The following is a 23,553-nucleotide window of genomic DNA, read 5'->3' as shown; positions in this document are numbered from 1 at the left end:
TAGCTTATTTAGAATTTCTCTTTGGTTTCCAAAATTATAAAGGCAGAAGGCCTCAAACTTGAATAACACGTTTCAAGACCATCAATTATAGTCTTATGATTTTCTTACAAAAAAAAAATCCTTCTAGAACATTCTAAAAAACGAAAAGACAACTTGGGGAAAAAGAAAAACAATTTATGGTATAAATTCGCATATGCCATGCAACCAAAATTATTACCATTACTATTACTTTGGCTATAAATACACCATCAATCAACCCTCATTCTATTCACATACAACCACCGTCCAGTTGTTCAGAAATCTAATGGATCACATGAAGCTTGATCTGAGCTTGCAACTCCACGGCATGAAGAGGCCGAAGACAAAAATCGTGTGCACTTTGGGACCGGCTTCTCGGTCGGTTGAGATGGTTGAGAAGCTGTTGAAGGCAGGGATGAATGTTGCTCGGTTTAACTTCTCGCATGGGTCGTTTGAGTATCATCAGGAGACTCTTGATAATCTCCGGACCGCCATGGATAATACTGGCATTCTTTGTGCGGTTATGCTTGATACCAAAGTAAGTTTTGGCTCTCCTTTAGTTGAATTAGTTTTAACTGTTTGTTGCTAATTATGATAAACTGTTAGAAACATTATTGTTGTTTTAGTATTTCATTCGTATTTTATAACGGTCAAGTAAACTGTTAGAAACATTACTAATTTTGTTTGTTTTACTTTAGGGTCCCGAGATTCGAACCGGTTTTCTAAAAGACAACAAGCCGGTCCAACTAGTTCAAGGTCAAGAAATCACCATCTCAACCGATTACACTCTTAAAGGTGACGGCAAGACAATCTGCATGAGCTACAAGAAGTTAGCTTATGATGTGAAACCACAAAGTGTCATCCTATGCTCAGACGGGGGCATCTCGTTCACCGTCTTGTCCTGTGACAATGAAAACGGGTTGGTTCGATGTCGGTGCGATAACACTGCGGTTCTCGGTGAACGCAAAAACGTTAATCTCCCGGGAGTGGTTGTGGATCTCCCGACATTGACTGAAAAAGACAAAGAGGATATTATGAAGTGGGGTGTTCCTAATAAGATTGATATGATTGCTTTGTCTTTTGTTAGAAAAGGGTCCGATCTTGTTGAGGTTCGTAAGTTGTTGGGAGAACATGCCAAAAACATCCTTCTCATGTCTAAGGTATGCTTTTTTTCCTATTAAAAATAGTTATGTGTAATTAATAAAAATCTATCTTTTGATAAATAGATTCTATATATGCCTAGGGGTAGAACATAAAATTAATTAATTAATTAGTTGCAAATTTATATTCTAAATTATATAATGTTTAACAGGTTGAGAATCAAGAAGGTGTAGCCAACTTCGATGAAATCCTAGCCAACTCAGACGCGTTCATGGTGGCTCGTGGCGACCTCGGAATGGAGATACCAATCGAGAAAATATTTCTAGCACAAAAGGTCATGATCCACAAATGCAACATACAAGGAAAACCGGTAGTGACCGCGACCCAAATGCTCGAGTCCATGATCAAGTCCCCCCGCCCCACCCGAGCCGAAGCCACCGACGTCGCAAACGCGGTCCTCGATGGCACCGACTGTGTCATGCTTAGTGGTGAAACCGCAGCCGGGGCCTACCCAGAGATCGCGGTCCAAACCATGGCTAAAATATGCATTGAAGCTGAAAACTCAATCGACTACAAAACCGCGTTTAAACGCATAGCCGCAAACGTGCCCGTGCCAATGAGCCCGTTGGAGAGCCTAGCCTCGTCCGCGGTCCGAACCGCGATCTCATCAAAGGCGAGTATGATATTGGTTTTGACTCGTGGTGGGACCACCGCGAAACTTGTGGCTAAGTATCGACCCGGGATGCCGATATTGTCGGTGGTGGTCCCGGAAATCGAGACGGACTCGTTTGATTGGTCGTGTAGTGATGAGTCACCGGCTCGGCATGGGCTGATACATAGGGGTTTGGTGCCGGTTTTGATTGCGGGTTCGGCTCGAGCTTCGTGTGAGGAGTTGACCGAAGAGGCGATCGAGTTCGCGTTGAAGCATGCTAAGGAGAAAGGGTTGTGTGAGGTTGGTGATGCGGTTGTGGCTTTGCATCGTATCGGGACTGAATCTATAGTGAAGATTGTCACCGTTCGTTAAGTAAAGGTTTATGGGTTTCTAGAGTTTGGCATCGTTTGAAGGCAAATTTTTTTTTTTACTTACTTATATTGATAATTAAGAGAGATGGCAATTTTGTTTGAAGGCAGTTTTGTTTTGATATTTTACCTACTTTATAACGAATTTTAAGAGAAATGACAATTTTGTTTGGATATTTTACCTACTTATAATGAATATTAAGAGAGATGGCAAATTTGTTTTGTTTGGTTATTTTACATATTAAGAGATAAGGCAATGTTGTTTTTGTTTTGATATTTTACCTACTTATATTGAATATTTATGGCTATTTTGTTAGAAGCAGAGGCGGATCTACCCTTACGGTAGGGGTTCGGCCGTCCCTTATGAAAAAAAAATATAAGTATTATTGTAGGGTTAAAATCCTGATCGACCCCTACGAAATTTTGACACCGACCCCTATGGAATTTCGAAAACGACCCTCCGAACGGAAGTTCGAGACCAAGTATAATTCCAGAAAGTTGGCTGGCTTGTTTTCCGGTCATGGTGGTGAAACGGCGCTGCTCAACAACACAGGGGTTAAACATTGATGCAGAAAGATGACCTAATAAATTTATATCATTATATTGAGCTTTTTTACTTGTCAAGTAGAGGCCCAATAAAAAAGAATGGGCATTTCGATCACACAGTCATGGTATCACAGGTATGAGCTTTTTTTTAAAAGCTTGAAGCTTGTAGCTTCTAAAAGCTTCATGCCAAACATACCCTAAGAGTTCATTATTAAAGTTTAAACTAGGTGAAAAGCTTAAATTCATATTTAATAATAAAAATCTTAAAGAGTACTTTAACCACTTAATTTCTACTAATTTTTTTACATTAAACCACATTATATGGTACATCGGACATGAACGATCTAAAATGCGTCAATTTTTAGGATCTAACGAATTATGATCCCGTTTCACATTTTGATTTACTTAATCAAATGAGTGATAAAAAATTTATGTGATAGTCATGTTCACGTGAAATACGACAATTATAATACATTTAATGACGTCACACACATATTTTTTTTGGTTATATGATATTTTCTTTGATTATTTTTTTATATGACGCGACCCTATTGAACTCAACTGAAACGGTCGAACCTAACCAAAAAAATATATACCGATTTGACCTGACCCGAGAAACCGACCTAGGCTAAATTAAAAACTTTTTATATAATCAAGTACCGGTCTAAAAAGTTTCCAACCCCAACAAGAAAATTTTCTGGATCCGTCATTGGTTGGAATGCAATTTTGTTTAGATATTTTACATGCTTAACGTTCGGCAAATATTAAATCACCCATATAATCGTGAGTGACGTTATTTTCTCTAACAAACCAAGTAGCTTTTTTCTAAATCGTGAAAGATATAAAATCGTTAGGCCGGATACTTTTAGTTCAAACACCTTTCACTAAGAAAAAGTATTGTCTAGAAAGACTGTAATTTTTGTCAATTTGTTGTTTGTTTTCTAGCATTTCGCTAGTTATGTTAATGAAGGGACCGGAAATTTATTAAAGGTCTAGAAGGTTCTGATAAAAAGTTGGTGGATCCAAACACATATCCACAACGTGATTGATAAATAGATGACCCAATTTTGTACTTGCTGAACCGACAATGTTTTGACAGTTTGCATATGGTGTAAGGTCAAGTCACACCCACCCAACAAATATGACCAATAATTTGAGGTTTAATAAATGTCGGTAACTTGTTTTATAGATTACAGGGATAAATACATCCAAACATCACAAAATCAATAAACACGATTGTTGAGATGCTTTACAATGGAAGATAGGTTTAAACAGGAAGATACAGAGAGAAGCGCGATATGGCACCCGTTGTTGAGATGTTAATGACTGTCTTCTTGGCGATCAGCTTCAGGGTATGGTCGTGGTGATGACCCCGAGGCTGATCTCGTCAAAGCAGTTGGTCTAATAGACCCTGCTGGTGGCGAGAACAAACTACAAAAAGGCCAAGGGAGGGATACAGGAGATCCTCTCTCTTGGTTATTTGTTCCGTTTCCTGTGTCGCTGTTTGAATTTGAGTTACCCCTTGACCCTTCTTGTCCTCGGTTGATCTTTGATTTGTCGGCAGGCAATTGGTACCGACAAACTGGACAAGAACTGTGAAGCTCGAGCCACGGCAAGATACAATCGCCATGAAAAATGTGTTTACATGGCATTTCCCTAGCTTCGTTTCCGACTTCAAATTCTTCCAAACAAACCGAACATGGGATTGAATTTTCTTTTATTGTGATCGTTGGCATCGCCTCGACCGCCTCCTTTTGGGCCGGGGGTGTCCCATATCGGTTCGGGTCGTTTTCAGCTAAATGTTGCAAGAGCTGCTCTAAACCGGGTCCTAAAAAGTAATCACCAAAAGAACCGAACGGGTGGTTTTCCGACAAGTTACGGGTATCAAACGGATTGCCACCACCATTGCCGCTTTGGACAACGATAGTTTGGCTAAACGGATTGATGAGAATAACCCGCCCCCCTTCGTGGCGATTTTCTCCTCCACTCTCCTCATTGTTCTTGGGCTCGGACATTAGTCCAGCCCGAATACCATGAAGGAGGTGGAGGAGGTCCTCCGCCGCCTCCAGCTCCGCCGGAGCTCCCTCAGGGCGGTTTTCTCGGTCGGTTTGCTGTCTAAGCCTCCGGTTCTGGAGGGGGGTGTTCATCAATCCGAGCAGGATCGGGGCCCACAAGGCGACACCACGGTCTATGTCGGGAGTACCGTCCTTACGCTGTCCATTTCCTCCATGAATCCGCCTTGACATACAGAACATTTGATTGACTCAACCTCCATTACCGGATTAACAACTCTACAACATGCATGGCACCAATATCTCGTTGTCTCTCTCTCTTCCTCCATCTTCCTCTCTCTCTCTCTACCTTTCACTTAATATTTCAGCAATTTCAATCAAACAAAAAAACACCCATCAGAATAAGAATAAATAAAATAATAATTACCCAATATCCACAAATCTCAAACTCTAAAATTATACATTAAATAAAACCCTGAAAAACATGATTATCTAACCCCTTTTTTTTTAATAATGATCAAGGAGACACTAGACAGAGAAGCCTGAGATACCCAAATCAGAAATTAACTTTCTAGCTTTTTTTTTCTATGTAAAACTGGTATTTAATTTGAATTATAAAAACTTATATATGCCAATAGGCAGCAAAATATCGAAGAATGTGGAGGGCACATGAAGAATTGAATAAGCAAGCAAAGTTTGACCAGCACCTAATTTATATATTTTACATGCTTCCAAGACATTTAATTATTTAATATGATAAACATTTTACCAAATCAGACGAACAAGAATAAGAAATAAGAAAGAGAAATTACCAGGAAAAGAGAGAGATGGATTTGTTGAGATTCTGTCACCACATCTTCAAATATAAACTTTTTTCGGGGGAGAATTTAAAAGGGTAATTTGGTTATGAATTTGTGGGGTTGTACTTGATTAGCAATTTCATTCTCTAAATTATTTAGGGGTTTATATTGAAGTAAGATGATAATTACACAATAAAAGATTTTATGTCTAGATTTAGGTGGGCAACTTAGCACAAGGTAAAGTATGAAAAAGGGTTAGGATCTTTTTATGTTTTAATTGTGGAGCTAGATCACTTGGTGGGTGAGATATATGCGTTTTAAAGTGTAGGATTCATGTTTTAAACTGCGCAATGGAGTAATTTAGGAATTCAAAGAACTTTTATGGAACAAGAAATCAAATCCCTTTTCTTGGTGTGCTTGGTTCGCCGAATTCAGTTCGATTTCAATTTCATTTTCAATGTGTTTGCTCGGCAAATTTATTGGAATTTGAATTATTTTTTTTCAAATTACTTCACTTCACATATCCCCCCACTGAACACTTTATTCAACTTCGGACACAGAACTCGTAAACTAGTGTCGGTTGCGTAAACTATCAAACACTGGGTGCTTTAACGGGTGTCAAGTGGGTAGTTGACACCGAACGGGTTAATCGACTTTGGACTCCTTAACTAACTTTGCACTTGTAACCGACGTTCAACGCGTTAAATGAGGCCGAATTCCTTAACCAACATCGAATGCATTACGGCTTCGGACGCGTAACCGACGTTGGAGGCGTTAGCTGACATCGAACTCCAAACACATTAACATTCTCTAGATGCGTTAACCGATGTCATTAACGCATACGAAGCCGGTTAACGCACGTGCCTATTACTGGTTAACATGTCTGGCGCAAGTTAACGCATTAGACGATGTCATTGATTATGTGTCTGATGTTGTAACGTGGCCGGTGTTGGTCACACGCCCGTCGCTAATAATGTGTTCACTGCCATTTAATGTGTCATGCAATTATTACACGTTTGATTGGTTGGGGTCATAATAATATATGGGTCCAACTATGGACACCGCCCCGTATAGCCCTATACAGGGCAAATAGGGCCCTATATAGGGTTATACGGGGGCCTATACGAGCGGAGTATGACCCTGGTATAGCCCTACACGAAGCACATACGGGAGGAGTATGACCCTGGTATAGAAAAGTGTATGGTGTCCCTAGAAAACCCTAATATATTCCAATCTTTTGATAAACTTCAATTCCTATGAAAAAAAGTTTCATAAACCAAATTGACTCACATATTCAAATTTTTTATCATTAAAGTTTTTTTTCTTCTCTACCCATAACCAATTTGACAGATATTAGAAAATAAACGGGGAAACAATGTTTTCCCAAATTTACTAAAAAATCACTAACATTTATCAGTCCTTTACTCATAACCAGTCAAAACCCTATCCTAAAATTTGTAAAATTCTGTCACAAAAATATGGAGAGCTGTTGGGAACAATGTTTTCCGACCCAGACTAGACGTCGACCCGGACACCTTACCAAGTCATACGTCGGACCTAACCAGTTGGTTCGACCGGGCATTGACTTGGATTACGTCATAAATAATATATATATATATATATATATGTTTTAGTTATAAATATATATACATTTGTTTGTATAAATGCAAGTAGCAATAAATAATATTTCATGAAACTGTATATATAAAGAATGATAATAGTAAATATATTTTTTTATGAATGTATACGAGGTGTTAATTTAATTCGATAAGTCACATAATCATTATTTAATGCACAAGGTAAACTCACTTTCACACAATCCTATGGTCCCAGGTTCGATCCTTGTAGCTGAATTTATGGCCTATATTATAAATTTCCATCCCAGCTTACAACTTTGCCCGGTTCGGATGTTTCCAAGATCCCGGTTCACCCAAATCCGATTATAACCCGATCAGTTCTTTAGAAAATGGGTTATATAGTATGAACCAAACCGCTTAACACACCGGGTACCGGTTGAACCGGTCTGGGTTTCAAAACACCGGTTGGGAATACTCTAAATTCCTTAAAAACTAAACTAAACAATTACTAAATTTAGCTACTATTTACTATTTACACTAGCATGGAAGACATGAAATAAACATATTATATACTCCTTCTGTCTCTCTTTAAGTCTCATTGTTTGAAAAACACAAAGTTTAAAGTAGATTGAATGGTTACTTTTTTTGCTTACCAAATGAGACTAATACCCTTGGAAATTGGGTCCATCAACACTGTTTATTAATGCTAGTTGTGTGTGTTTAAGGGTAAACTTGGAAATTGGCTAATAAATTTTGAAAGTGGACATGTGTAATGAGACAAATAAATAAGGAAATACGGACACTTTTAATGGGACAGAGGGGGTAAGTTTTATGGATCAAAAGCTCTATTCGTGTTAGAATCAAAATGCAATAATCAATTACACGTACATGAAAAGTATATATGCACAAAAAAACCTGGTAATCAGTGGCGAAGCTTGAGTTAAGTTATAGGGGTGATCGAAGTTATTGTAGGATGACTGTGCTCAATACCTATAGAACGTTTTGGATGAAATCACTAAAATTTACACAACGAAGCAAAAAAAGGGCAGTGACGGGAGACACCCCAGTCCCTCTTATTCTACGCACGCCCCTGCTTACTAGTAGTTTGGAGGAAAATAAGTAGTCAAATATATGCCAACAATAGAAAATAAATCTCTATTACCCTCTTCAAGTTGGAGCATGGATATCACAAGCATGCAACTTATCTATTAGAGTTCGAAATTGTTGTGTTTCAAGGGCTTTGGCAAAGACATCCACAATCTATATCTTTGTGTCAATGGGCTTAGGAAGAGGTTCTTTTGATTCTATCGTTTCCCGTACGAAGTAGTAATCGATTTCAACATATTTGGTTTGTTCGTGGAACACAAGGTTATACGCTATGATGTGATAATTGGTTGTCACAAAATAAAGGTGTTGGTGCACTAGGCAATGCTCTAAGTTCAATAAGAAGCCATCTCATCCAAAGTATCTCACTAACAGTACTTGCCATGGCATGATATTTTCCTTTCGTAGAGGAGCGGGAAACAACATATTATTTCTTTGACTTCCACGATACCAGGGAAACTCCCAAAAGAAGTAAATATCTGGTACTTTATTTCCTTGTAAAGTGGTATCCAAGCCAATCCGAGTTGGAGTATGTGATGAAGTTCATACCACCTTCTTTCTGTAAAATGATCCCTAGGTCCAGAGTGGCATCAAGATACCATAAGACCCGTGTCATAGTGTCTATATGGCTTTGCCGGGTCACTAACAAGCAGTTGTTTTGAATTCTTCTATGGATTTATTTGAGACATTTTGTTATTTACAACTGCAAGTGTAGTTACAACTAGTCTATTTGATCTAACTCTCTTTGAAATTGTTGATGTAATATTAGCCGTTTGAGATGAAAGAACTATTGTGACGTTTATATCAGTTGTTTTAAGTGAATCATCAGTTGTTCTTGGAACTTATGAAAGATTGTTGTCAACTTTTGACTTTTGACCATCCAATGTTGTGATAGTAATCTCTTTGACTCCAATGAGTGACTCAGTTGTTTGATGCCAATCCCAATTTCATTTTGCAATAAGAATTTGGTTGAACCATTAAAGTTTTGAGCAACTTGTGAAGAGTTTTGATCAACAACTGGTAGTTTACCACTCAATTCAGCAAGTGAAGTTGGTTTGAACCTTCTGATGCATTAGTTGTTTGATACCAGTTCCCCATCTCATATTGATTAGCAGGTTTTAGAGGAACAACATTCGGTAAAACAACTGATGGAACTTGTTTTTGAAATATTACTTCTTCCTTAAGTTCATCAACATAATTGTAAGGGGTAATTGAAGTATAATTTTGAGGTTGCTCAGTGTGATTATATATATCTAATACCAAAATTTCACATTACTACTTGATTTCTTGTTCAACAACATTTTTAATCCTTTACTGGATTCAATCCATTTACCACAGTTTACTTGAGTTTGTTCGACTTTCTTGTTGCATTCATTGTACTTTTTCAACAAATTTTTTGTACAAGCATTTTTATCTAACAAAGTATGTTTCAGTTTCAAAATCTCATTTTCTTTTTCATTTAATTTAACTTTTAAGTCATCTTTGGATTTTGTAACTGTTGATTCAAGTTCAGCAACTTGCTTAATTAGTTTTATGTTTGCCAGTTTAGTATTTGTAAATGAAATGATGCAGTCATTATAACATAACTTTTGACAAATCTAAGGTGTTACCTCCTTAGTAGCAGTTTGAAGTGCTTTTACATCAACATTTTGTGCACCTGTTGAAAGATAACTGATGTGGGTTAAATTAGACATATTTTATGTTAATATTTCCTACACTTTTTAATACTTTTGAGCTAGTTTTTGTTAAATACTATTCTCAAGTGGTTCATATTCAAAGCTTTAAGGCTTTATGAGATAACAAGCTAAAATGACACGGTAAAACTAATTATGTTGAATTGATAAAAGTTGAGTTATTAACTAATGTTTGTGTACATAAATTTTAAACTGAATTGGTACACTAACGATATGTCACTTGAAATTTGCATGTTAAAGTAATTACTTTTGATTTAAAGAAAGAAAATGGATAAGTAAAATGCATTCAATAATGCATAATTAATAAGTTTCTAGTTCAGTTAAATCTTTGGGTTTTCTTGTAAACCCACGTGAGAAGTGGAAGGGCCACTAAAGTTAATTATGTAATATGCACTTTCGTATGAAAATGTAGGCCCTGTTGAAACCAAAGGTGGATTGTAGATTAAATAATAGAAGTCTAGAAACTGTTAATTCAGTGGGCTTTTAAAAAAGGAGGTAATGCACAAAACCTAGAGGGAATTATTATTACAAAAGAGGGACGACCGTAAGAAGCATAAAGCACACAACAACCTTATTATTATTATTATTATTATTGGCTACTGATCATTGAAGAAGTAGAAAAGAGAAAGAGTAAGAGGGGTTATTCAATTATAGAGCGTTCGATTTTCACCTCTATTCATCTAAACACGGTTCCTTTGATTTGAATATATTATTTTTTTATTATGAACTTGGTTGTTGAGCATATTTATTTTCTTGTTTTGAACATGATTATTGGCTAAACACATTCTAGTTACCTAGGTTTTGAATAAATATTTGTTGAGTATTGGATTGTTTGTCAGTTATTGGTGAACTTGTGTTGGACTATTATTATTGTAATCAAATTTTTGATGTCTAATAAGATGAACATGCATGCTTAATATTAATTTACTTTTGCTCAATTGTTCCATATGTGTCTTTGTGAATGTCTTTTATGTGTAGATACATATTAGGTTACCTACTGTGTGTTCGTAACTAGTTTATGATTATAATCGACATAATCCATAGGAATAATTGTTTGAGGGTTTAGATATTTTAAGTATTCTACCTATCTTGAGACTGAGAGGTAACAGATAGTTGGGGTTGTCTTGTTCATTAGGTGGTTTAGGTATAGATTACACGAGAGTGAATTTTCCCTTATTGTCTTTTGAGTTTTGCTATCCTGAGTCTTTTTGAGCATCTTTATGTTTCTCCATACGCCCTTACACACTCGGATGTATTGTGATTAGTGGTACTTATTGGTAAACTAGTCATTATAGTACTTTAGTATTGTTGGAGAGACTGAGAGGTAATCCAACAAACCTGTTTGCGTCATACGTCCCTTACGGTTTCCTTTTAGGTCACACCCAGAGAACGATCAGGGATCCATTAGATTGTCTAAGGGTGTCGTATCTTTAGATCCCGATTCCATCATAGTTCCCATAACCGATAAGCGTCCAAAATTCAAAAATAGGATTTCAAGCCTAGGTAATGCCTTTCGCATTATTGTTCTCGTCTAAGTCTTAGAGTTTGAATGTGATTTCCTAGTTTAATTAATAACTAGTTTTAAAATAATATAAATAAATATCCAAAAATAATATTTTCTTAACTACTAATTTAATTAGCTTTTAGATCTAGTTTCGTTAATTTAATAAGTGTCTCTCGGGTTCGATATTCCTGGTCTTCCCATAGCTATACTACACCCGATAGGTTCACTTGCCTGCTGCTAATGGTTTGGTTTAGGGTATTCTAGGTTTTTATTACTCGTTGTGCTTAGTCATTATTTGCTAAATTTTTGTATACCACATTGTGCATATCAATAAGTTGTCATCAACACTTGGATGATTTCATTGTTGAATTTTTTCTCCATCTCCTTTTCTTCACCTGATTCCACATCAATAACCACAAGAGCTAGATCTTTTGTACTCATCTCTTTATGCAGACTACTACAGTTAACAAATTCTTATGTGAATAAACTTTTTTTGGTGTTGCCATGGCTAGAAGAGGATGATCCAGATGTGCCAACTGTAGCAGGCTGAACTTATGTGTTGATGGGTGGCATAAAAGGAGGTTGGACAAATTGCATCTGCTGCATTAGTTGAGGCATGGGTGCATACTGATACTGATATTGAGGACCAGTATTAGGCATTGTTGAGGTTTGAGCAAAATGGGTTATGGAATGGTTATTGAAGGTTTGTTGTTGTCAATGATGATGAAGATATGAACTTGGATAGGTAATTAAAGGATGTACATGATTGGGACTAGGTTGTGACTGAAGTCTGCATTGCATTCATGTACAAAGTTTCCTAGTCTACCACACTTATGACATGTCATTTTCGCCTAATCATAACCCACTTTTGTCCAATTATTGCTTCCAGGGAACTTCATTCTTGTCCTTTTGTAAAATTGTTTGTCTTGACCGTCAATAATGCCAAGAAATTCAGATTCTCAATTACCTCTAGATCAATTGGATCTATGTGTTTCAAATCTTCCATAATAAATGATAGATTATTAGACACATGTAGAGAATTATCTTGAACAGCAAATGCTTGGTATTCAACTGTTGAACCAATACTAGTCGTTATGTCTATGTGATAGTCATAAACCTTGGTCAGCAGTTTGGACAGATTGAGTCTTTTGACATAGAAGTACTGATCCGATGGTGAAATCATTAACTGATTTACGAGTCGATATCAGCTTCTTCTTTTGACTTATCTCTGTATCTCAAAAGTAAGTAACATACCATGGATAATAGTCAGACCTAGATCTTGAAAATTTGGTCAAGTTCTTAGTATGTGTCACACCCTGACTTACGGCCTAGGCGTGTGACCAACAGTTAGTACCGGTTTTGTAAATGTATCAGAGTTTAGCGGAAATCTTTTAAAAGTATTAATATTTTGAAATATTAATGTACTTATAAAGCTTTATTTATAATAAAATATTAATATTTATTTTGAAACATTTTATTAATAAATCTTTATTTTGTAATAATATTTAATTTATTTGAAAAGCTTTTCGGATAATAAATATCTGAGCGTTTATTTATAAACCTCGTTTGATTTTACAAATCATATTGTTTATAATCTTTTAAATAATTAAAACAATGAACCATCTCTACCTTGCGAACATCCACTTTATGAATGGCTCCAATTCTTGATACTTTAATCACCTAAAATGTTAGAAAATACGTTAGCGATGTGCTGGTGAATACGCTGACATTAAATATTTTCTTTTACTTTATTACCCCTCGAGACTACGCCTACCTCGGCATCGTGGCTTAGGAATAACAAAGTTAAAACAACACATTTATAAATTCAAGTCTCTACTCTAGGTCACCTCAGCAAACACCGCAGCGTTCGACTTAGTTAAGTACCCGTAAATATACACAATGATCGTACTTCCCACGGGAAAACGTCCTACGATCAGGGTGGTGCGATGTGCCCATCGCGTAGTACCACCTATGTAAGGATCCAGACATACGTATATCACAGCCTGAGGGCTAGGTTTATACTTTCATTTATAATGGTTTTAGGAACACGTAGTTCCTTGTAAACAAATTTTCACATAACATGTTTGACTCGTTTGAAAACAAGTTTATAAAGTTTAAGGGGCGTATTCACCTTTTCGCTTTGGGATCGGCTTCAACACTGTCTGAGGGTCTTTCCCTTGCTATCTCGCACCTATAGTACGAGTATAGCCTTCTCTTTTGGATCAGTTTCAATACACTGTTCGGGGGTCTTTCCCTCTTCTTTGTTATCTCGCACTTATAGTACGAGTATAACTTTTTGTTAGTCGGATATACAATCCGGCTTAAGACCTCTAGTCTCTTTTGTAAAATCTTTACCTCGATTTTAAATTTCTTTATGAACCTTTAGTTCAAAACATTTTTTCTTTATTTTAAACCTTTAGTTTAAAATATTATTTCTTTCTTTTCTTTTTCAAGTTAAAATTATTTCTTTTAACTTATTTACTTTTCTTTTCTTTCACAAGATAAACCTCTAGTTTAACTTGTTGTCTTTTTCTACGTTTCTTCTTCATTAAGAAACGTATCTTTTTATTTTCTTATTATTTAAGAATAATAACTTAAATAATATTATCAACTATAACTCTTTTCTATTTCCATCTTTTCCTTTTCTTTTATAGTATATTTGAACCTATAGTTCAAATCATATATCTCTTATTCTCATATTCAGACCTTTAGTCCGTCATGTTTTCGTTGCTAAAATCTACGTTTTCCAACAACGTATATCATTTAGTTTGATTTTAATAATTATAAACAATAAACAATATATAATATTCTTATCTTTATTTATTAATAAAGATTCTTTTATTATTTCTTTATTCTCTCTCTTCATATTATTTTTTAAAATCTATAATAATATTTAAATCTTTCTCTTTATATAATTTCTTTCCTTTATTTTCTTTTGTATATTTTCGCGGTATAAACTATACCCTTAACTAAGGTCTAAGCCTTTATTATTTTATTAATATTTTATTCGGGTATTATGCAAACCTTGTTCGGCTTATTATTTTCTAAACTCACGGGCAGCACTTCGACGTTGACATGTATATAGAGAATTTTGATCAACACCTCCTTGGCACGCAAATCGAGGCACGCCGACCTTCTAATCTCGTCGGCACGCACTTCGAGGCGTGTCGTCTCAGGTCGGCACGTACTTCGAGGCGGAACGTCGGGTCGTCTCGGGTCGGCACGTATTTCGAGGCGGAACGTCGGGTCGTCTCGGGGCGGCACGTACTTCGAGGCGGAATGTTGATATATCGGGGTTTCGTTGGTTTATTGGTACGGATTACGAGGTAAGATGTCGTAGTTTTATGGTCACGGAAAACGAGGTGGTCGGTACACGTTTATCGAGGTATTTTTAGAGAGATGTTAGAGAGAGAAAGTGTGTGTAAAATGGTGTGTGTGAATTGAGAGGCTTGAAGCCTCTATTTATAGGCAATTTCCGGTTCATCATCGCGATACTCGACGGTCTAAGGAATAGCCGTCGCGTACCGCGACTAGCTATGGTGAGTCACCATGTAGGTTTGCCATGTGGCGCCACGTGGCAGATGCGGTGCCACGTGGCGAGCTTTATGCCACATTGTGACACGTGGCATGACACGTGTCACATTGTCATGGCTCGATGCCACGTTGTGACACGTGGCATGACACGTGTCACATTGTCATATCTTTATGCCATGTGGTGACACGTGGCAGGACACGTGTCACCGTGTCAGACCTCGTCATCACGATATGCGATGACGTTTGGTCTAAGGCCGTCGAGTATCGCGATAAGGACCGGAGACAGATTTTTCATTTTTAAAATTTTAAGTTCAAAACTTTGATATTTTTGGTCCTTTATCTTTTGTGAACTTGGTATTTTTGACCCGTTATTTTCGTGATGTTACAGTATGATAGCATGAGTGTCCCAATTTTTTGGAAGTCACCTCAGAAATCTGTTGTTAAGAGCAGAGTTTGTGAAAGTAACATCAACCATTGTTAATTCACTTATTAAAGTTGTGAATCGTTCATATTATTGAATTAAACTCTCTCCTCTTAAATAACAAAATGTTTCATGATGTTGCCTAAGAATTTCACGAGGATTAGGACTTGTAGGGTACACCATATTGTTCTTTCAGTGCATCCCAAAAAGTCTTAACAGACTTGTGATGAATTAATCCACCTTAAATTTCACTTGGAATTGCCATGGAAAGAGTAGCACGAGCTTTGGCATACAATTCAAATTTTTGCAGATCCTGATTAGAATAATCCCTAGGGTCCTTCTTAATCGTTTTATTTCCATCAAATGGATCAACAGTTTCAGGGGAATGAGGCCCATGAACAATTGATCTCCAACAACCATTGTTTTGGTTGCAGGGATGGTGGAGCATTCGTTGTGACCAAATGTTGTATTGACCTCGAACCAATATGGGTAATTTGGAGATTGAACTGATATTGTGAGGATCTTGTACAATCGACATGATTCTCAATTCAACTGGTTTTTCACTACCATTAGAGTTTTGACCAGATTTTTGATCCTTTTGAAAATCCACAACTAGAAATATCAACTTAAGCTTAGATCTATGTTTCTGAATTGATTTTTTGATCAATTTTAGAGATCCTGTTCTCTAATACCAATTGTTAGAATTCTAGATGCCAATCTAAGCTAATGAACACAATTCACAATCAATGAAACAATAAGCAACTGATCTAATTCTTTGTATGAATTACTATCACTTTAATTGAAATCATATTTGAGCTAATTAACATGTTTCATGTAGAAGAACAATTATATGTTAACTATAAAAGAATGATTACAATTTATTGCTCCCCCTCAACCTTAGCTCATCATTCACTCTAATTTTATAGTACAAGAGTATACTGATAAGGTGAGTATTGTGACGTGAAAAATGTTAATGAAGAAGAGACTCTCTTCTTCAATTTATACAAGTGATAAACTACCGACGAATTAAAAGGTGAAAGAGACATCTAACAAAAATGGTTAAAAACTATTGATGAATAAATTACAAACAATTGACAAAAGGAGAATTCTATGCTAACTATTGATATTTGCTATAAAAAAAACTGATGTTTGACCCATCAATTGTTAGACTTCAGTTGTTTGGATCTTTACCTTTTAGATCCGATGTTGTGTCTTCAGTTCTTTCTTATCATCAGTTTGCAAGATCAAATGCTAAGAGAAGTAGTTTGTCAAAACTTCATAATGGAGAGCAACTGATGTTTGGATCATCAGTTGTTTGGTATTTGGTTATCAGTTCTTTACAACGTTCAAAAATAAGCTTGGGGAGTAAGCTAGAATCATTTAACTAAAGATTTGGTTAATATATTAATTTAGGAAGAAATACACTAAAATTGAGTGCAAATCTCCAATATTAGGGAAGATATTAACGGATCAATGAGGTAAAATCTTCCATATACATGTCTTGAGGAAGAATCTAGAAAATAATCACGTTTGGAATCGATTTGAGCAATAAACAGAAAGTCGGCCGTTTTTCAGCCTACGGCAACGTGCATCACGCGTCACAACGGATGGAGCCTTGGCCTTCGCGACGCACAATGGACCAAGAACCTTTCGGAACCTTTCACCCTTCATGTATCGCGACAGGGCTAGACATGTTCATCGTGTAGCGCGGTGAGACAAGAAACAAACTTTTGATTTTTGACACAAAAAGTCCCTTGAACTTTGACTAAATGCAATAATAACATAAAATAAATGATTTTTTGAGGATTATTTAACGAGTTCGAATATTCAGATAACAAAAATGAACATTGTTCGATACAATAATCGTAAACAAAAATAAATGACAATAATTTAGAATCAAATAAAAATTTGAAACTTTAAATGAGTCGTTTTCGGGTTCGGAAATTGATGGATGTCACATATTTCGATTTATAATGTAAGTGGCTGTTACATTCTCCCCAAAACTTAATGGGTATGTTTGCTTCAAATTTGAGGGTGCATGCTACTTCAAGAAAGTGTTCATGCTTCTACTTGACCACCTTGTTTTGTTGGGGGTAAATCTATCAAACTTTTATCGCTTCATGTTTATGTCTTAAAATGAAATACCAAACGGCTCAACTATAATCGTCCACTATGGTTAAGAATAATTTGATGGTACAATAAATCAAAACAAGCATTTATTTTAGTAGTACTTAGCGGAAAAAAACAATCTCTTACATTTAACTTTTGAACAAGAATCACAAACCAAGTTTGTAGATTTTATTGAAGTGCTTTTGAGATAATTAACACGTGATGGTTCGGAATGTGAAGCATGACCTAAAAGTTTATGCTACACATTAATTGTAGCCATCATTGCATGTCTCTTGCTTTCCACCATCCCTATTTGATAAAAACCACCATTCTACTTGCCCGCTCTAGTCAATGTCCTCGAACGAACCCCTTCATAACCTAAAAACAAGGAAAAAACGTCACCGCACACTGAAGGTCTCTTGACAATTTGCTAACTAATAAGAAGTTGCGATTTAAAACAGGAACATATAGAATCTTTTAATCTTGGTTCCATTTGGTAAAGTGTGGTCTTCCCTTACCTCTACAGAAACACACCACCATTTGAAATGGTTATAGAGAACACATGAGAATATTTGAAATGGTTTACAAGAATGGAAGTTCCAGTCGGTGGAACCCGAGTCTATAACCCGTTTATTACCTTAATCTGATTTACCTGTCATGTTTCTTGTTGGTGGTGTGGTTTCCTTTGATATTCGTCAAATTCGCATTTGTATTTGTTTACATGACTCATTTTGTAATTCGGATCCCCATTGATTAACAAAAGTATCACAGTATTCATGTTATGTTATCATGTTGTTACCTACTTGATCGCAAAGTCTATTTCATGTGTTTTGTACTTAAATTGCATCTAATCTAAGTACAAGGTTTAAGCGTGAAAAATCAAACTTTCTATTTCTTCATTTTGTTGCACATCATGAAGGAGCCCCATTCCCTTTGTAACACTCGATGATTCTAGGGCTTAACCTAAAATATGTTTAGGTCACGCTATGCGAACCATTTCTTTCTCAACTTTCGTGACACGCAAAAATCGTTAAGATCGTGCGTTGCGTAGCCTATGTCCTGCCTTCGGGACATGCGATGCTGGACGCTGTAACACATGATTAAGCTGATCTCACGGCTTTATCCTCGCTAGCCAATTTCTCGCCTCTTAACTTATCTAATTCATTATACTACGAACCTAGACCCTTTCCTAACTTGTTAACATATTCCTTGATTATTAATTTGGTCAACCAACTTTCAGTTTCATGGTTATTGCCCAAAGACTATCCGATTGACTAACCCTTTGCAATTAATCTGATTTGATTTGTTATCGAAATTGTGGCTACATAACCACACTTTGCCTCTCCTAATCCTTCACCACAACTTAATTTTCGCTCCAATTCATTTTTGCAATCAATTTGGTACTCAAGTTCACACATTGACTTTTAAAGTCAACTTCTCTCAAGTCTTTCTTTCGTTTATTCAATCCTTTGGTTATTATAATTATTGTTTTTGTGATTATTTTGATATGATCATAAAACTGTTATAAAAAACAATTGACAAAGGTGGTAGTGCTTCATTTTCACCTTCAGTTCGTTAAAGTTCGATTTATGTTCAAAGTCTTTCTAAACCATCTAAAGAAAAACCGACTTTTAAACCTTCTTGACATTATTTTTATGTCTTTAAAATATTGCACACAAATCCAACTCAACCCCGGGTTCGAATCCGAAGAAAAGGAACTACCTGCTGAACACTTCTTTTTCTAAACAAAACCTGGTGCGATATTCGAAAAATTAACCAAACTTGGTAAACTGACTAACAAATATTATAACCAATTCTTTCTTTTAAAACTTAAAAAAATAATGATTTAGAATCAAAACCACATTTTTGAGTGAAACATATAAATTCCAATTATTATCTTCAAAACACATAAACCAAGAATCAAACTTGCAATTCCTCTGCTCATCTTTACATTTCCATTAAACCTCATTTCGAATCTAGCTTATTCGTAATCTAGGGTCACTCGCAAAACCGAGCGCGTCTGGTTCGCTCGCTTAAGCTGCATTCACTTTCCATCTCATCTTTAAGCGATTTCATTCATGTGAGTTTTATAACCCTTTTTTCGCACTTTTTATTTTTTGGGTCGTAATATGTACAAACGTTTATGCTTATTTCATTTTCAATATGATTCACACATATGTTATCGTGTGTTTATTCCTTACATGATGGCGGATACGCTTACGCATACACATACGCTGGATGCTTCTTGAGACGAACCTATTCTCCGTAGTAATTTGGCTTTACGTCCAAGAGAACGGGAGTTTTCATTTACGTTTACGCATTTACCTTTATGTTTGGTTTATTTCACCATAACATGTGAACTCGTTTATTTTCGTATCACATACATATAAAAACCTTATGAAATCTCATCTATATACGTATTGACAAATTATTTATTTTCTACATGGTACAAGTGCTCACGTTTGATGCTTATTCAAGAAGTGAAGACATTAGTATACCTTTAAGTTTATTTAAATAAAAGGACTTGTTTATTGCCGAAACAGATACCTCTTTTCCTAGTTATTTTAATCAACAAATTAGATGTACATGTTGTTGGGCATTTCTTTAAGAATAATAATACTTATATAGGGTGTTAGACAATTATACCTCTTTTCCTAATTATTTATTCAACAAATTAGTTATACATTTATTGCAAAATGATAATATTTATAAGGGTGTTAGACAATTTTTTATTATTCTGTACATTTAACTTTCATACAAACATGTATCATTGTTGATGTTATTGAAACTGGTGCATGTATTCAGTTATTTTATCGGTATAAAATACATGCATGCCTATATTATTTTGGTCATATCATAACTTTAATTTCTATACTTTTCACTTTCAATTATTATAGCGAGTGCTGGTGCAGTAACTAACCAAACCAACACCAAAATTCTTGCCGCGTAGCGCGGGGGAATGCTACTAGTTTCAATTAAACTCAAACTTTCTTATATATACCTAAACCAGAGGTGGATGCATGTTTTGATTATCACAAGTTCCTAAATTTAATTATTCAATGTAAAATAAAAACCTTGAAGGTAAAAGAGAAATTGAAACTACCTATAAAATCCAGAGAAACTACACACAAAAATGGTGAAGATCGATGATACAAAAGGATGAAGATAATGAATATTGTTTCGTGTATCCATTGATTTACGGTTTTATACATTGAATGAATGTTTAATTGTGTCATTTGAAGATAAAGTAGATACACAGACTTATTTCAAGAACGTTGGCCTGGATTTATGTGATTAGCTCATGCCGGATTAATAGTATTATGGGCCGGAGCAATGAATCTATTTGAAGTGGTTCATTCGTACCAGAAAAGCCTATATATGAACAAAGATTAGTTAATTTTACTTTCCCACCTAGCTACTCTAGGTTGGGGGTAGGTCCTAGTGGGGAAGTTATAGATACTTTTTCGTACCTTGTATCTGGAGTATATACTAATGACCGGATAATATGAAACTAGATTTATTGCCTGTCATTCTTACCTCATGTGTGTTAGTTTTTACTTTGTATGGATCTTGTTGCTCTGATACAATGAGAATTATTACTTTGGCACACATAATTTCATCTATTAAAAATATCATATCTTTGAATTACATTGGGGGTCCAATATATGGACAGATCGATCAAATAAAAAAGAACTAAATATCAATTTTTTTCCAGCAAATAGGAAGTAAGAATGGTAGACAATAAATCTGGTTCCATATTATCCGGTCATAATTATATACAGGCATGAGGAGGGGAGTTAAGTATGATTTTAATCCTGAGAAAATGTATTTTCGTACCTTATAACTTAAAACGTAAAAAGAGAAGTAATTAAAAACTATATATTTTTTTTTCAATAAGAATTATTACTTATCAATAGATATTAGTCACATATATACATCATTCCTTTCTATCTTGTGAACTAAGATGAAGAATATTTGATTTGATCAAAGGATAATTACAAATTTACAACAAGAGGATATATTATCTAACAACTTGTCTAACAACATCACTATAATAATATTCAAATGGCCAATAATATCATTTGATCAAGGGAGGAACATCATATACATATCAGCCAAAGAAATTCGCAAAAACATAATAAATTACTTACAAAAAACTTGAATCTAAACGTATCCTGGAGGTTTAGGCAGATTCCCCACAATGCCGCATACTTGTGCGGTTTCCGGCAGACTGAACTCATCTCTCAGGGACCGCTCCGGCGAGAGAACACTCACGTATAATTGTTGTCCCAAGTAGAATCTCTCCATCTCTGTTCTCAAGCTCCACATTCCCGCGTTGTCGAGCGTCAGCATCACTGCCGCCCAACAACCCGGGAACACCGCCAAGTTGTGGCGGCTCAACGCGTCTTCTAGGTTGTAGTTCTTCCTCTTCTCCGGGGCCCACCTCCCCGGCTCTACCGCCACCGCAAAGAACGAGTATCCGTCCAAATGGAATGTTTGAATGGTGTTCTCGCGGCTCTCGAATATGATCTCGACGAAATTTCTATACGTCGCGTTTAACACGTTTGGCGCGATTTTAACGTTCTTTTCGACGTCCGCGGGTGGCTCGTCTGATATTATGTCGTATTTGAATTCCTTGTCTGCCACACCGAAGTATTCGGATAGTTTTAGTGGCGTTTTCGGGTCGATGTGGGACACCGTTGAAAGCGAACCGCGGCTTACCATCAATGTAGTTTCGGCTATTAACAAGTTTAATAGTTCGGGTGATGTTAATTTGGCCATAGTGGTATGACCCTTGCGGGTTGGGACGGGCCGCACTCGCGGTCAAGTTCCATCTGTACGATCTGAACTGGTTTATTGACCACGCGATTCCAGTGGTGCCCCCTGGCGGAGCCGCTGGAAGCTCGGGTGTGGCGGGTGTGTTGCTTCCTTTGTACCGAATAGTGGCTACGGTAGTATGCGGTGTCTTGGTGAAACGACTCGACACCACCAGGTAATAATCCTTGGGTGGTTGATTCGCGGTTACTAGTACCGACAGGCATTGACCGACGTGAAGGTCCATCGACATGTAGTCGTTTTGCATGACGTGAGACCCTTCGAGCTCGACGAGCTTCACGTCATGGCCTTGGAACCTAAAGTTCACTGAAGTCCGCATCCCCACATTACAAAACCGGAAAAGATATGTCTTTCCGGCCTCGAATGTCCATGAAGGGTCAGCCGGTCCACCAACCTGAGCGGACTTCCCATTAATGTGAAGCCCGTCAGGGCGGCCAATCGACTTCCCACCATCAAGGAGGTTTTTCATAGACTTGTGGCCCTTATTGAACCAGTCGCCAACAAGAACCGCAAACTCATCGGCCGGGTTATCAAACGGGACCGGGATCAAGGGTCGACTATGTATTTGGATGACGCCCATCCCACCCGCGGCTCTATGTAACGCGGTGGTGGGAAAATAATAATAACTACCAATTTGATCCTTCACCTGGAACTTATATGTAAAATTTGTTCCAGGCTGGATGGCTGGCGTCCCATCAATCCATGAATTTTTCCGGTGTTGAACACCGTTCCACGTTAGGAGGACCGGCTCGTCAAGATTGTTAAACACATTAACGACAATATTATTGTTACTTGTGCAATTAATCACGGGCCCTGGGAATTTGTCGTTGATCAAAATAACCTGTCGAGGGATCCCCAAGGGTGACATGGTGCCGTATGTGATCTTCCATTCGAAAAAGTGATAAGGATCTTCTGCGTTCACTAGCGTTATTAGCAATAGAGTGAAAAAACCGAACGTTCGGGTATCCATGATACAATCCCGGGACACCCGGAGTGTATACACGCAAGATGGATGAATTAATATAATATAAGAAAATCTATAGTTGTTTAAAACTACCAGGAAGGAAGAAGGTTTTTGCTCCTTCCAGGTGGTACCAGGGATTGTCGTTTGGGTGTTGACGTTGGTTTCATCTTTATACTTTAAAAGATCGTATTTAAGGTTGTCTCATCACCACAAATTATTTTTGCGTTGTTACCTTAATTCGCTGCTTCTTAGAATTTCTTGAGGTGGCTGTTGAATACTTGATTGTTATTTTAGACACAATCACAATATTTAT

At 36.6% G+C, this 23,553-nt stretch overlaps 1 protein-coding gene and 2 pseudogenes across 1 annotated transcript; 1 reads left to right on the top strand and 2 right to left on the bottom strand.

Moving 5' to 3' along the window:
* The first annotated feature begins 239 nt into the window (after window positions 1-239).
* Window positions 240-2,143, top strand: LOC143587976 (pyruvate kinase, cytosolic isozyme-like). Its single transcript, XM_077069111.1, has 3 exons — window positions 240-556; window positions 717-1,178; window positions 1,331-2,143. The coding sequence occupies exons 1-3, from the start codon at window positions 305-307 to the stop codon at window positions 2,141-2,143; spliced, it is 1,527 nt and encodes a 508-aa protein (XP_076925226.1). The 5' UTR covers window positions 240-304.
* A 1,719-nt stretch (window positions 2,144-3,862) lies between these two features.
* Window positions 3,863-5,139, bottom strand: LOC143587975 (E3 ubiquitin-protein ligase SIRP1-like; annotated as a pseudogene).
* A 16,465-nt stretch (window positions 5,140-21,604) lies between these two features.
* LOC143587974 (L-ascorbate oxidase homolog) lies at window positions 21,605-23,246 on the bottom strand (annotated as a pseudogene).
* Window positions 23,247-23,553: the final 307 nt, after the last annotated feature.

The sequence above is a fragment of the Bidens hawaiensis genome, unplaced genomic scaffold (assembly GCF_021521415.1).
Source record: "Bidens hawaiensis isolate Kalapana, Puna unplaced genomic scaffold, B.hawaiensis_p1.1 tig00035935_1, whole genome shotgun sequence".
NCBI classification, from domain to species: Eukaryota; Viridiplantae; Streptophyta; class Magnoliopsida; order Asterales; family Asteraceae; genus Bidens; species Bidens hawaiensis.
Note: the sequence above shows the minus strand (reverse complement) of the source record. Positions and strands in the feature narration are given on the sequence as shown.

What these genes read in the sequence shown, in the direction of transcription:
- LOC143587976 (XM_077069111.1), top strand. Translation starts at nt 305, where the DNA reads ATGGATCACATGAAGCTTGATCTGAGCTTGCAACTCCACGGCATGAAG. An exon ending in CGGTTATGCTTGATACCAAA is followed by an intron (nt 557 to 716) that starts GTAAGTTTTGGC and finishes GTTTTACTTTAG; the next exon opens with GGTCCCGAGATTCGAACCGG. An exon ending in ACATCCTTCTCATGTCTAAG is followed by an intron (nt 1,179 to 1,330) that starts GTATGCTTTTTT and finishes AATGTTTAACAG; the next exon opens with GTTGAGAATCAAGAAGGTGT.